General features: G+C 43.4%; 1 protein-coding gene and 1 long non-coding RNA gene across 3 annotated transcripts in view; one reads left to right on the top strand and one right to left on the bottom strand.

Annotated features, from left to right (window-relative positions):
* The window catches only part of SELENOI2 (selenoprotein I 2), a 49470-nt gene that overhangs the window by 25458 nt on the left and 7946 nt on the right, over positions 1-16066 (top strand). Inside the window, exons 6-7 of the mRNA XM_015282646.4 lie at positions 5111-5219; positions 15373-15421. Coding sequence (XP_015138132.2) covers positions 5111-5219; positions 15373-15421 — 158 coding nt within the window. The remainder of the gene's footprint in view (positions 1-5110; positions 5220-15372; positions 15422-16066) is intronic.
* LOC124417693 lies at positions 154-15966 on the bottom strand. 2 transcript variants are annotated; one of them, XR_006937025.1, is made up of 2 exons: positions 14553-15966; positions 154-13941 (listed from the first exon to the last, which is right to left on the bottom strand). It is a non-coding gene; the product is annotated as an uncharacterized LOC124417693 (long non-coding RNA). The 2 variants fall into 2 exon arrangements; XR_006937026.1 differs by having other exon boundaries at positions 14601-15966.

The raw sequence follows: 16066 nt of genomic DNA, 5'->3' as shown, positions 1-16066 counted from the left end.
TGTAGGAAAAAGAAGACTTGCAGCAAGCCTAGCAGCTGGATGGCATGCGTGAGAATGTTAACTGCATTTGATTTGAGAAATTAACAAGAATTGTTGTCTCCAAAGCCCTAAGCAATTTTCCCACCAAAACTAGGTTCTGAGGCACTATGCAAATTAGTCCAAACAGTGTTTATTAAAGTAATTACACAGGTGTACATTACTAGACCTGACCAATTCTTCTAAGTGTTACACTGAATGTGGTAATATGAGCAGCATGGTACCTATTCAGTGAGCATTAACTGTTGTCAGGTGATTTCCACCCTTGAAAAACATTAGATTTCTTCTTTGGGAATGATGTAAACATGATTCAGAAACGGGAATAATATATCAGTCCACAGCCAGTTCACAGCCGACTTCTTGCCCAGCTTACAGCCCCACCACAAGGTGGACATCTTCACAAACATGACCAGTGAGGTCACCACTTGCTGCAGTGACCTCACTGTACAAATGAATGGTAGCAGTGGCAGCAGCATCATGTGCTGCCAAGGGCCCTATGCACAGATTCTGGGGCTGGCTAGTCTCTGAGATAGCCAGGCTCTTGCAGCCTGAAGAGCAAACTCCCAGACTTCTGAGATTCCTGTCCCAGGCATGGGATGAAAGGTACAGCCAACGAGACATAATTGAAAAGAAATCTGACAAACATTCAAATATGTGTGTTAATGGAAATATAGTATTTGAATTAACGGCTGCAGATGTATTGTTGTAAACATAATCAGAATCCAGTGGTTTGAGAACAGCTCGGAGACGGTGGTCCAGCTGTGGTGCATCTGTTTCATCTCCTAGAAAATAGGTTCTGGGAGAAGCAGTTGGCTCGGCACTCCGACATTAGGCAGCCAGCTGGTCTGCGCGTTTCTGCCGTATCTGTGCAAGGCTTCTCACTGAAGTCCTTTCAGCCAGAGAGGAACGGCTGTGCTCAAACCAATTTCACTTGCTGCTTGGATGAGCACTGCAGATAAATATGCGCGCATTTAGAAAGATCTTTTTGATTTCAACATCATCGGAACTGTATTAGTACTTAAATGTGGGAGCGGATCTCAACTAATGGAGCAGTACTGTTAAATCTGCCGGTGCCTTTCAGTGACCTGGGCCCCTGCAGCAGCTTTCCCATCTGGGAAATAATGTAATAACATTTCCCCGCCTCGCAGATTTGTGGTGAGGTTTAATTTCAGCAGAGTTTGTAAACTATTTTGATTATCTTGGATGCAAGGTGCTAACAAGTGTTACTTCCTCTTCCCCTTTGATGCGGAATTGTTGTCCTGTGTGCTTTCTTTCTGGCAACTTCTGTGATGATTTGCTTACAGTCAAAATAATAAGCATATAAATGTAAGGATGTTTTTATGCTTAATAGCACAGTCATCAACAGTGGTGGTTTTCTGTCTGTAAAAATCAGCTTTTGTAGTTGTGGTTGTCCGTGAGCAAAAGCGCAGGATGTAACGTGTAGATCGAGGTAGTATTTTTTACAGTAGTTCAAACCAAGGATTGTGCACACCAGAAGGACCCATATGTATTTTTTTCTGGCTGTGCTAAGTAGTCCAGGGGAAGACCTCAATTCTGTGATAGACACTGCCTTGCTCTTGTTTTGCAGACTGGTCCAGCAGTGTCATACAATGGGTGCACTCTTCATAGAATCATGGTATTACAGATTCGCTTGGGTTGGTAGAGACCTCAGAGATCATCCAGTTCCAGCCCCCCCCTGCTGCAGGCCGTGTTGTCAACCACTAAATCAGACACTAGATCAGGTTGCCCAGTGCCCCATCCAACTTGGCCTTGAACACCTCCAGTGACTGGATACCAAGGACACTAGCAAATGGCTAATGAGAGACAAGAAAGAAAATGCTCCTCTTGATGCTTTGTTTTTTTTCCCCTCAAGTTATCCACCAGATATTGCCACAGTCACATTCAGAGGAAGAGGGTGAGGCAGCACTTGCAGGCTGTTTTCAGGCTGCTCCCATGTTCACGATTTCCTCCATGGCATTCCTAGCCAAGCTGCTGCGTGAGCATGCCTGTGTGCTCTGTCTTAAATGATTCCACTGGCAGTATGATGCGATAGCGTTGGCATGCCAGAAATTCAGGTGGTCCGGTCCTCTGCTCTAGCTTTTAAAGTGCATGGCATCCAGGAACTTTGGACTTCATTATCATTACAAAGCTCAGGAAGTACTGCTTTTAATATAAGTGTGCAGATAAGTGACTTAGAGTCATAGAATCGCAGAATCATAGAATCACCGCGGTCGGAAAAGACCTTCTTGAACACCTCCAGGGGTGATGACTCACTCCCCTCCCTGAGCAGCCCATTCCAGCTCCAAACCTCTCTACCACTCTTTTGGAAGGGAAATTTTTCCTAATATCCAACCTGAACAGAACACTGCTGCTGAGTCAGCTCTGTTGCGTATAACAAACATGGGCAGTCCTCTGACTGGCTCTGTGTTAACTGTGGTGTTAAAAGAGCTGTTGTTCCTTGGGAAAAGCTTTCTCGTTACGAGTAGAGACATTTGTGGAACTTTTGCTGATCACATTTTTCTGTGATTTGATGACTCATCAGAACTGGTAACCTAATTTCAATGGCTGAGCTGTAGTTGGCACTCCAATTAGCTCTGATTACAGCAAACAGCCATTTATGGGGAACTGTGGCATGTAAACCTGAGATACAGCTTCGATAAGTCTGAAGGAGAGTCAGTCGGAGGGCTGAGTGTTGGTGGGCTCAGCATCAAAGAGCAGGGCACAAGGTTGCCTTGTGCTTACTCCTCTGCAAGCAGAGAAAGGAACAGGAGCAGCCTCTTGGCACCGTGTCATCCTGACAGTTTCCAACTCAAATGATTCACTGATTCTGTGTCATATTGTTGGAAGGACCATGATGGCTTCTCCTCCTGCCTGGTTCCTAAAGGAGGAGGCTGTGGCATCTTTCTGAGCACTGTGAGATATAGTGGGAGCAAGGTGATATCACGGGCAGAGGGAAAAGCCCACATCCTGCGTCAGATCCCTTCTTTCTGAGCCACTTGATTATGATTCCACTCGAATGCTACCTGGTTAATTAATCTCTGAGTGTGCTTTGTTGTTCACCTGCCACATACCGTGTGTCCAAATGCAAAACGAGCTTCTTTAACACACAGAAGAAACGATTTTTATAGGCTAATTATGCCACCTCCAACTATGTATTGAAAGAATAAATACTGGGAAAAAAAGGAAAAATTGAAAAATTGCACATCATCCTGCAGCTAAAAGTGAAATCACTTGCGGGAAATCATTAACTTGTAATATTTTAGGAAAATGCCCTATTTATTTTCAGTGTATAACTTCCATTTATGTGACTGCACTCCCTACATGTTCAGTGTGAGCGCTGTGTTAATGGAAAGTATGCCAAGGCATGAGCAATTATTACTGTTGTGATACGCTGGTGACACTGAATATTGCACTACAATTAATGTCACTTTTTCGTGGAATCATAAAAATTTATAAGTGTATCCAGTATGTTTTCAACCAAGATGAGAAAATGTTTGTATTTCTTTCCTGTATGGTACAGCATAGTCGATGAGCCTGTATGCAAAACGCATTAACCTACCAGTACTTTGTATGTCTGACACTCACTTGCAATTCAACCTTTACTTCTGTTATTTTATTTGGACTTCTCATTTTACAGAAGTTTGTAATGATGTTTATTTGCTCGTCACCAGCTTGATATATGAGAAGTACTAAGTCCGATCAGTAAAAAGCTGTCTGTCTTTCTTAGGTAGAATTACACAGTTGCACTTAGGAACACCGCTGTGCATTTTAACTATTAATTTTTTAACCTCCAGTGCCCTTTAAAATAGCCTAAAATACATACAGCTTTTCAGCATGCTTAGTTTCTGTCTAATAATTTTGACAGTCTTCAATTTCTGCCAGCACAGCTTGGACCGAGGGACACAGCCAGCTTCTCATTGCCCAGCTTTCTAAAAGAAGTCCTAGAGAGCGCTGCAATTAATTCACAGCAGTTATTCCTACCGATTCCAGTCATAGCAGGGACTTGGTTACAATTCTCTAGAAACCAAAATACCAAAGAATTGAAGCCAAAGAGTGTTCCTCCTCCACAACATCTGTTAAATGAGAGACATCCTCAGCCTGAATCCCCCAGTCCCAGGGTGGGGGATTCCCCACACGCCGCGTTGCCTCAGCGCTCCGTTCCTAGAGGTGTGCTGACATCTGACAGTGATACCCGTGAGTGTTCTGCCAAAAATACTGACTGTAATAGCGGGTAATACCGAAGCTCCTCTTTTATTGCTCGCCAAGAATATCTGTTCAGAGTGCAACGTGTGAGGGTAAATTCAGGCTCTGTCAAAGCCAGCTGGAGTTTTGCCCTCAGATTTGATGGAGCTAAGAGTTCATCTGTCATGTCTTATGGATAACATAATGCAGTTTCCTTAGGGAGCCAAACGTTACCTCTGTTGTAGTGGGTTGTAAAACCCATTATATACATCCTTCATTTAGACCAGTATTTCTCCGAGTCCTAAGACACAACTTTTGTTCTAGTGCCTGCTCTTCCCCTTCTGGTTCTCGCACAGGCAATTGCACATTCAGTCCTATGATGCCCCATTCAATAAAACTATTTAAAATCTGCGTAATGATAGGGCAAGAGCCTTGAATCTAGATACAGAAAACTGAATGAAGTCAAATATAGTGACATCTAACCAAAAAAATAAGCTAAGCAAAGAGATAGTAAAATCTACCATATGTTAAGGCTGGAAAATATTTGTGATCCCAGAGAAAGAAGCTGTCCTGAATGGAAAAAATAGAAGTTACCAAGTGTTAGCTGGGAATAAATAAGTGAATCTCCGGTCTCCTCACCGGCATTACATGTAATGAGACTGCTTGGACTTAGAGGTACAATGACTTTTCATAACTCACTGTTAATCTTGGTCCAGAACGGTTCAGGGAACTGAACCACACAGCACAGATTTAGCAGTGGTTGGCAGGGCTGCTGGCAGCCGGCACCAGGTGGGGAGCAGGGCTGTATTTCTGTTTGTGCTGAGATGGTAAGCAAAATTCTGTGCCTTTAGGAGGAAAGGATTAAAAGCATGTTATCTCTTTTTTTCTGTAGGTGTTAATAACAGCATATCTGCTCACCGGCATTGTTGGTGTGGAAGTCTGGCAGAAGCCTTTCCTGTTTGGTTATTACATTACAGACGTATTAGTAATCTTGCTTATAGGTAAGTGCCTGGATCCGTGGAGAACTTTACTGTTATTTAATTCCTTTGATTAGATAATTCCTTATTTTGCCCATAAATTTCTTTTTCCTTTTGTAAGCGCTGGCCAGTCCCAAGCTGACATGAATAGAGGTGACTAATAGGAGTCTTACTGGTAAACTTAAGCTGGCAGACCACTCTGGAAACATTTTTCCTCACTGAATTCATATCTGTTGTATACAAATAACACAAAAATTGTTCCTTAGTTACACATGCAGATCAGTGTGCTTTACTGACTGTTTTCAAACGCTCACAGACTTCTTATATCAGTCTGGTAAAATGTTGTTCACATTTATATCTGATAAAAGATCAGTAGGTCAGCCTGCAGCGCACTATGATCCAAAACATCACGGACAGAAAGAAGAAAGGTATTATTTAAATAGCGGTAGGAGGCACAGCTGTAGATGGTTTCTAAGCTCTGTGTTTAGAATTACTCTCAGACCAGAGGTATGCATTTTTCATACACAGCAGTGACCAATTTGCTCATTGCCTGACACTGTCAGTGTATCCTGAAGTAAGAAGAGCACCTTCCAGCTGCTATAGCTAGACTGAGTACATGAGTTACATTGCAATGAGCTAGAACAGCGGTCCTAGCTACAAAGGTGTGCGCGTGGAATGCTTCAGTGTGTTAATTGGAAGGTGACAACATTAGCAAATGCATTTCTCCAGGATTTCTATATGAACTTACAAGTAATGACAAGAGGGCACAAGACATAGGGTTTGGCACAGGCAAGACAGACAGAAATGCATTCGGGCCTTGAGCCAGATAGAGGACTTGAATAAAGGCCATCACCCAGCTCCATCTCCAGCCAGGGGCTGCCAGAGTGCTTCCAGGGGTGCTTCTGAACCTGCTGCATTTGCACAGCTTCATGTTGACACCTGCCTGCAGAGATGTCTGCAGCATCTAAAACTGACCCTGTGTGACGGAGGTTGAGCAGTCTAGTTATTTGTCAGGACTGTTTTGTGAGCACAGAGAAAAAGAAAGAAAGGGAAGGGCAAAAACAGTGACTGCCCTTTTGGTAGGCATTGCAAGGATCAATCTGGCCGTGTGCAGTTGGGAAATGCCCTCTGGTGGGAAGAAGGAGCTCTGTGTGCTCTGGGAGCCGTGCTGCAGAGCCAGAGATGGGTGCTGGCTTCTGTGCGAGCCATGCTGCTGGGGCCTGCAGGTGCAGAGCTCCATCCACGCTATGTACATCATCTCTGCTCCTCTTGTCAAGGCACATGACAGCCGCCTCAGTGAGGAGCTGGATGCACTTGGGAAGTCATGGGTGAAGGTTTAACTCAAACTAGTCAGTGTATTAGGAAGATTTGTGCTAGGAAAGCACATCAGCGTGATAAAATCCACAGAAGTGAGCATCTTTCTTCATATTCTACTGCAAAGCGAAGTTTGATGGAATGTTCCTTTAGATTTAGAAAGAAGGACTGCTTCCGTCTGATGTAGTACAGTTGCATGGCTGGATTCATAAGCAGGGAGATGAGTGCTTCTTCCATCGTTGTCCCAAGCTGAAGAGACATAACTGAGAGCCAAAACATTTCTTTAAAAATATTGTTTCTTGCGCTTTGTCTATAGTGCCATTAGCAGGGCCACTTTTGCAGCTGAATCATACCTGTAATATAGGTGTAAAGTATGCAGTACTTAGTATCATTCTGATCCAGAAAGCACTTCAGCTTTGTCACAGGTATGAATCCCAGTTCAACAATAGTATTTGAAGTGTTTAATCACTGGATAGCCTGCGTGCCGTAAATCTGGATATATAGTTTTTAGAAGCTTGCAGTAAAACCCAGGACCCCGCTGTGCCTACTGGAAAAGCACTGGCATAGCCCACACCAAGGGCAGAGCACGCCTTGCTCAGCCACACCTGTTTGCCTCAGGTCACCTCCCTGCAGCACGCTCAGCTCAGTGCCACTGTGGCCACTCAAAACCCAGAGCAATGCAATAGGGCCTCTGCTGCTTTTTATGAGGTTGTTTCCCAGAACCCTGAGAGGAGCCATTAAGCCCTAACTGGCTATCCTTAACCATCCCATGGCGTTTAAGAGTCACCAGTGCTCACTCTAACATTGAACCCGCGTGTCTGCTCCATCAGTACTTGGCCAACAGCGTGCCTGCAGTTTTGTGCTTTTACTGTTCTGTACACAACAGGAGTTCAACCGCTGAGCTGTCACTTTCCTGAGCACAGCTGGGCTGTAGCTAGTACCTTTCATAGTGGGAAGAAATCCGAACAAGGAGCACAGGAGTGGAGTTTTCCAGATGTGTTTCCTGGAGTTTCTCGGAGAAAAAGAAAAAAAAAAAAAAAGAAGAGCCCACATATAACCTGAGGATGAACTCCACTCCAAGCACATCCTCGGTGGCAGCTGCGGTATCACCAGGTGACATTCACTCCCCCACAGTGCAATTTTTATCAGGTGCCAGAACACACAAAGATATACATAAAAACCACAGTGATGCCGGTGTTTAGATTAGAAGCTTTATGAAAACCTCCCAAGAGAGAGCTTTACATACGTCCCTGGGAACTCTCTAGCACACAGTGAGCACCTGTAGGAAGATCAGCTCTTGGGCTGCTGAAAAGTGCCCCCAGAGGCCTTCCTTGTGAAGCTGAGAAACTTCTGCAGAGTGTTCTGTGGGAATTCTGCTACCCAGCGAATAGGAACATGGAATTTTTGCAGGCGGTGAATGCGATTCCATCCTGAAGTTCCAGTCCCTATGCCCCCTAACACACACCTAGCTGAGCACCAAACTAAATAAAATAGGCTGTTCTCCATTTCCAGAGCATGTTATCCTGCCTTCTGGACAGAAATACCTTTGTTTTTTTCCCCTCTTAGCATGAAAGTTGCCAGACCTTTCTAAAGTTATGTGCCTGTGTGCTCAGCTGGAACTAATTACTTCTGCTCTCAGCAAAGCTTTTGTGGATGACACTCCAAAAGCCCCGCCGGGATTTAACCACAACTGTCCCATAGCGTTATCTGGCTAACGAGGGTCTCTTCAAAGGGCACCACTGGGGTGAGACCCATCATTTATTTTCACCCCTCCAGGATGCCCCAAATACCATGCATTCCCTGTCGCTGCCTTATCAGGTCGAGAGCCATATAAAATATTTACAATAAGCATTTTAAAACAATCAGTTTGCTACGTGCAGTCTAATACCAAAAATGATGCCAAAAGATGTTATAGACTTCATACAAAGACTGTCTTTGACAGATAAATGTCAGTAGTTTAAGGAGCAGCATTACTAATTGATTATGGTTTCTGTCTCACATTGCGATTACATGACCTGTGATAGGTGCTTGAAGCTTTTTCATACTCAAGACACACATACAAGCTCTGTGTGGAATAGATTTTATAATGTGCAATAAAATTTGAGCTCAGGCTGCAATCATCTCACTGGAAACATCCATGTAACTGTTTTCTTTTACTTGACTGTTTGTTTCCAGGCAACTTACAGGAATTGTCTTTCAACCTGCTAAACTTGTTCAGAATTGACCACAGGGCTCAGAAGTTATGGTGGGATGCAGATGAGCAGGCAGTGTACAATCAGTCACATCAGCTTCATTCCTTAGGGAGCCAGGTTGGAAAAACTACCCCTAGATGCCCAGAAAGGTTCCCACTCCTCCTCAGTATTGATTGCCATTGCAGAACTAGGCTTCGTGGTTGAGAGATCACCAGAGCGTAGAGTGGATATGTTGTGCTTCATCGGTATGTGGCACATGGTGCAGGCAGCTCTGCCAGCCAGACCAGGGGCACATTTGAGTCCGCTCTACGTGGTGGGCAGCAGTGCCCAGATCTGGCTCGTGAAGCTTGTGGCAAAGCTGACACAGATATTCAAAGGACAGGTTTGAACATGAAACGTTCAGTGGAGTACTAACAGCTGTCATGGATCGGAAACTTGAACTTTCTCTTAGAGATGGGGCCAAAGGATTCAGAATTTTTTCCTACAGTGTGCACTGGATGGGGTCCTGTACTCTGCAAGGAGCGCGTGTGCCTTGAGGCTGCTCATTTCTGTGGGCTACTTAAGTGCACGAAATAGGGAATGAGTGCATAAAAGAAAACACATTAGCAGCAAAAAAACTAATGACCAGACCAAGCCGCATTTGAAACATGCAAGTGTTTGAATTCTGTAGTACCAAGAAAGCAGTTATCCACCTAAAGCAGTTCTTAAACAATGTCCTATACTGTATAGATTGAAGAAGGACAGAGAAGTCCATGCAGCTGGCAGTTATATACAGCACGGCCTTCTAAAACCATAGCCTTCTAAAACCATGGCCTTCTAAAATTTAATTACATGGAATGAAGAGCACACAGCAGTCTGCTCTTCATTCCATGTAAGAAAATTTTAGAAGGCCATGGTCAAACGGCCATCATCTGAAACGTGCATTCCTTTAGTTAAGTATGGGTTTCTTTGGTTCAGATCAGTGTTACAGTTCAAACATACCTGCTATGTTATTCATTTGAATATATCTCCAGGTCCTGCAGACCAACCCTTAACAGGACATTTATTCCCATAAACCCATTCATCAGATCTGCAACACAGCAGGTAGGCAGATTTCTTCTGTCTGAAGCAATCTGGATGTGGTCCCCTACCTCTTCTCTGGAGCATGGTTGCAAGTGAGGCATCTTCCTTCCCCATGGAAAACTGGTGATGCTGAGAGCCTTCATAGCAATGCAAGGCACTGATCACAATGACAGCTTAAATGCACTTCTGATGATGAAAGGAATTTTTTCTTTTTTTCTTCTTACATACATTAATTGTATGTTTTTTTATCTGCTTCATGCCAGTAAGTCATTCTGCACTGATTTTCTATAGTTCCCATTGCAAGGTAGCTGATTGTTCTGCCTCACTGGTGGACAGTTAAGTGATTAAATGCTCAGTTATATGTTTTCTAAATGTTATCACTCCTACAGGCCCTGCCTGGCCTTGTTTTAAAAGTGTAGTTAACATGAGTTGGCTTCTACTTCTCTGTCACCAATTTACCATTTATTAAAGCACTGCTGTGACGGATTGTACAAGGCTTCATTGAAGAAAAGGGTGTGAAATACTCATCTGTCACTCCAGGTCTACATAAAATGCACTGAAGTTCATGTCTGGAGTAACCCATCCAAAATAGCCACAATAACCTAGAAAACAAGAGCTCTGGTGGTTGGTGGCAGAGTTACACCCTGAAATGCTGGGGTGAACCCTGAACCTCTGATCAGTGGTGTTGACCGATAGTGTTGATCCCATGATGGTGATTGTAACAGTGGCGTGGATTCATTTCACAGGCAGTGAGAGCCCCAAAAGGAAAGTCACACACTGGAACTCACCTGGCAGGGACCTTCTGGTGGCCAGCCTTGGGTTTTCAACTAAGGGCACTGATCCTCAGGTGCTCGATTCTTGCTGTATGCAGAAAAAGAAAGTTAAACATCCATGCTTTTAAACAAGACTACGTCAAAGCAGCAACTGCATCCACAAACTAATTTCTCAGTCTATACTAAAGCCCTCCAAATGCTAATGGTTACCTTGCAGCTCAGTTCAAAGAGATCAACACGCTGTGTTCTTAGACTTTGAAAATAAGCTATAAAATCAGTAAGCACGATAAACACATCCCTTTGCTGCTTTATACTCAGCGTCTTAGATGCTCAACACCCCAAACTTACATCAACTTTTTGCATGAATGCAGTACTCATGTTTACATAGTGCCCTTAGTCATGTAAAATCCTTTGATGGTACGTAGATGTGTCCAGGTTTATTTTTCATCTGTCTTTCAATTACTTCATACATTCAGAATTTACAGGCTCAATTAAGTCTGAAAATTGCAAGTTTAAGAGTTTTCTACACTTACTCAGTGGTTATAAGGTTGCAATTTTATATAGTATTAAAATGTGATTGTGTAGTAGACTGGACAACTGAACATGCAGTTATCTGTGTGCACAACCAAGTATGAGTTGTGTTCCCAGGAAATGGGTGGGAAAACCACACAGTTCCACAAGAAGCTGCTGCTCCTGTTGGAAATGCTCCTGAAAGTTCACCTTTTAATGAAGCTGACTTTCAGGCACTGCTCAGCATGCTAAGATACGCCTTATAGATGTGGCTGCTCTAAATGTGGAAGACATTTGGAAAAAAAATGTGGAAAAAATGTGGAAAAAAATTAAAGATTTTTTCAAGCTTGCATTGAGGCCTCAATATTTTCAATCTTAATTTTTTTTTTCTAGTGGAAAAGGAAGTATTTGCTATCCCTATCTTTTGAAACAAGCATTGACTATGATGAAGAATAAGCTGATGAAGAATAAGGGAGGAAGGTGATGGTATTTAAACTGTAGGTTGAAATGCAACTTCAGAGGTTGAAGTGTCGATTTTTACTCAGTCAAACTTCTGCAGTACGCAAAGGAAAAGGCATGTGCAGGCCTCTTCACTGAGGAGGAGGTTTCATTGCTCCAAAACCCTGTTTTGGGGGAGGACAGAGGGGATGGTAGGTACCACCTGAAGAATTTGCAGTGAAATAGGCGTGGAGAGAATAAACAGCTAAGATACCTCTGCCTTTGAAGCAGCGGATTTCATTAAAAATAATAGTATCCTAGGTGTTCTGGCTGCCTTCTTAGAGCTATTTTATTTAGCATTGCTTAGAATCTCCGTAGTCGGGTGAATTCAGGAACCTGGTTACCTGAGGCAGGCTAGGTCTTTTTGCTGGTTACTGAAAGAGCATTTTGTAGAGCTGACAGCAGTGCCAGCTGCTTGTTTCTGGACCCACCCGCCCTTTCTCTACAACAAGCAATTCACCCAGGTGGCTGCACCGTGCTATGCAAGATAAGCCTTGCAGCCTTCAGGCCATCAGGAGGTTTGGGGCATGCTTTAAGATGCCTTCGTGCAAGTGAACTTAAATACATCACTGCCAGTCTGCCATTACTGTCAGATTAACACAGTGGACAAATGTACTGCACTGTCCATCACTAGCTTGGTTTTTTTTTACTGTTTTTGTTTTTTATTCATGCAGAAGTATAACACAACACCTTAACAGTTTTGGAACTGAATTTGAAAGCACCAAAGGAAATCTGAGGTTGTGACTAGAACTGCTGGGAGTTATCTTTCTGTCCTTTTCACACATATATAAGTATGCGTGTCCTTGCGTACATAACCATCAGTATGTTTATAGATAGATAGATCTCTATACACATCTATACTCACATTCGGAATACAAGATATGCCTTTATTTCTGACGTATCTGTAATCCCGAATGCATCGTTGTTGGTTTTTGGGGTTTTTTTTTGTAGTTGTTTTTTAACGTGGACAAAATAATTCCTGACGAAGAGCTTTGCAAATGCTTATTTCTCTGAAAAGTGAGACGAGATATTGAAAGGCTCAGGACTGAGCACAGGATTGTGCCTAAATCCCAGGATTTGGGCTTGATGCCCAGCGTGACACAAGAATTCCCTGTGTGTATCTGTGCCACCCATCTGTGCTCTGTATTTCTGCCCTCAGAGCAGAGCTGTTTTCTTACCTTTGGGATTCAGGATTTAAGTCAGCTGGGGAAGATATTAAAGGTAAAACTGAAAAAATACTACAACAGCAGTGATCTTTTTAACAAGCACGTGGAGGGTTGGTCTCAGTGATCTCCAGAGGTCCCATCCAACCCCTCAATTCTGTGAATCGTCTATTGCGTGTTAAAAACTTCTAATGCGCTAAGCTTGACTTTGATACGATTTTAAAACAAAATGGGCTATTAAAAACAGAAAAGAAGCAAGCACCAAGGCCATCCCTTGGGCAGTGCAGAGCTGGCCCAGCGCCTGAGGGACAGCCTGGTGGTGGCTTTCCAGGCTGCACCTTTTGTTCCCTGGACCAGCGGGGAATGGCAGCAATGCGGAAGCAGTAATTTAGCTCCCGGGCACAAAGGGCTTCTTAATGCCAATTAAAAAGCAGACTTAATGAATACCAAAAGCAGCCCCCTAGCCAGGCCTCCTTAGCTAAAAGACGACCGAGGAGAGCAACGTGTTGTAGGAAATGATGGAATTTTGAAAATCCCGTAAGAAACAGGGGAACACCCTTTGCCTTCCCTACTGCATCCTCCGCGCTCGCTTTGTTAAAGGGAAGGTGCCTAAAAATACAGAGGAGTGACTGCTGTAACTGTCCTGATCCAAAAGCGACTTTCAGCTACAGCCCGGGGATTGTTTGTGGTCAGCGTGTTATTTCTAACTAAAATGGCACTTCATAAAAATAACAAATTGCTGGCAACCATCGGGCTTTGAATTCTATTTCCAGCTCCAGTCTCTATTTCTGTTCCTCTTGGTTGCTTTTCTCCTAACAAATCAAACTTCAGGATTGCAGCAGGAAATTTAGATTTAACCTCAAGAGTCAATGTTTTGTCTCATGTCTGCTCTAATGTGATGCAGATGTTGGAACTGCTGTACGTTACTCAAGCTTTTATTGAACCAGCCCTCCCTGCCTAATAGAAAACATAGATAACTGCAGTGCACATGAAACGCAGATCACTGTGAAGGCACTAAGCTTGCAAATTTTGTAAATACATTTACGAAAGACTTGGGCTGTTACTTCAGTTGCACAGCCTTCAGCTGTGTGATACAGAGATCCCGCCATGGCAAAGAAGCAGAGCTCTTTATCTCATCTGTTTTAAGAAACAGCAAGAAGTAAACACATGAAAATGCAATACCTGAAATGACTCGCAGGCTGGAGACTCTTTTTCCAATTCTCTGTTTCTTCCTCTTTAAAAGATAATCAAAAAGACCGCATAAATAGAATATCTATTGTATCCCTTTCTATTTGTTTTCCAGCAATCCTGATCTCTACTATCCCTGCACTTTTAGTTTTCCCTCTCCTGCGTTGCCACTCTGGCCATGCTAAGACTTAGGTATGTCTTTGATGAGGGCTGAACGCTAAACACCGACATTTGTTGAGATTCTACTATGCAGCGTTGACCTGGTGCAAAGTAATTTGAAATGGTTCTTTCCTGTGCTCGCTCCTGCTGCATTGTAAGTTGCAGTATATACATATTGTTGCAATAATGAGATAGAAGTGTGTTGTACTGACTGTGCATGTGAGATTTCAATGGCAAAGCAGAAATTTTGCAAAATGTGTTATTCTTCCTCCTAACAAAATATTGATTATGTGTGCATTTAGTGCTCCCTTGATGATCTTCAAGTATTATATTCTAAAAGCCAGGCAGAAATATATATGCTGCTGAGAGCCATCTCCGAGCAGCAAACTGACCAGGCAGAGGTACATGATACAGGAAAGCAGGAAAACCAAAACCAAATTGCTCTGTGAGGAAACTGAAAATGGGTGTCACAGAGTAAAGAAGGGCATACGTGCTCACCTAGTTAGGCTGACTAATGCTGCTTTCTAAAAGCACTTGAATGCTCACTTCTTGCTGGAGTCCTTCTCTGCTCCTCAGATGAACGCACTGTGTGTGGGGGTGTTGCACAGGGCACCACGCGGGTCCTCAGCCAGCTCCTGGGTCCTCAGCAGCAGCAAGGCACAGAGGCATAGAGTTAACAAAGGCAAATTCCTTGTCCTTTATTGGTTAAAGCTGAGCTCCAGAAAGGTCACAGCTGTATTTTTAAAAAAAGCAACTCATCAAAATGATGGCTGTATCATGAAAATTAATTCACTTACTTACGCCACTGGCTCAGCAAAGCCTCTCATTAATTGAATCTCAGCATACTGGACTATAAACCTACTATTTCCCCGCTAATGTGGGCAGCGCTGTTGGAGATTAATTATCCTTATATATTCCACTGGAAAGCTTTTGGTGTCAGACTCGTCTCTCTCTACGTGAACAGAGAGCAGCTCATGCAAAATGGGGCCGTGATCTTTCTTGGATCCTGCAGAGGAGCCTGCATTGCACACAGCCGATTGTACCGACTCGTGGCATCCCATGTTTTAAAAACCCTCCAGCTCTTGCCACTCATTGCACAAGAAGATCTGTATCAGCAACTACTTCTAGCAGCTAACCCTTGGAAAAGTAAGGAAGGTGATGTGATTGCCTAAGGCCTCTGAATTTCATTTGCATCCTGTGATGAGCACTAGAATACTGAATCGTTTCTACAATGGCTCATTGGCTCTTCTGTCATATGTGGGACTGTCAAGCTGGTATGACTGTAAATCAATGCATATCAATCTCTCTTTTCTTCCAGGCTTCAGTTTACTTCTTTCATTTCCACAAACACTATACAACATCCACAGGTAAGTGAATTAACATTAAATAAGTTCTACCGCCTCCCATTTAATTGTGTATTTAATAGTTTCCTTACATGAGAAATATACGTAGACTTCCAGCCTGCTGTCCTAACGTGGTACAGCAGCTTTTTTTTCAGTCCAGCTTTCAGCATCTGACTGGCTTCTTTCCCATGTCTGTAGCCCCTCTGCTTTCCCTTTCACTGGCCATTCCTCAGGCAGTCTCACACTGTTCCTGGATGGCAAACCAATGAAAGCCCTCCAGAGATAAGCAGTGTGTTTTATTTGCAGCCAAACGCGATTCCTGACTTTTACCTGCTTTAAGCAAAATTATGTAGCTGATCATCTCCACTCCGTAAAGAGTTTATTGTCTTTCAGATCCTCCTGTAAAACTCTTCTCTGTACGAAGTCTGCAGATAATTGCCATCAGATATGGCTAGGCAGGTGGCAAGCTGTGATTACATCTAAGAGCTGGCTTGCTGCACCTAGTGATTTCATACACAGCTCGCTTATACTCCGGTGGCCTATTTTATTAATGCTGTCTGCCTTCCTCTAGTATTTGCTGGCTCATTTCCCTCACCTGTCACATCGGGTCTCTCAGAACCCGCATTTCCTGGAGGAGGGACTGTCACTCCCTATCCTAAGGAATTAGTG

The sequence above is a fragment of the Gallus gallus genome, chromosome 2 (genome assembly GCF_016699485.2).
Source record: "Gallus gallus isolate bGalGal1 chromosome 2, bGalGal1.mat.broiler.GRCg7b, whole genome shotgun sequence".
NCBI lineage: Eukaryota > Metazoa > Chordata > Aves > Galliformes > Phasianidae > Gallus > Gallus gallus.
The sequence above is the reverse complement of the archived record's forward strand: the minus strand, read 5'-3'. Positions and strand labels throughout refer to the sequence as shown.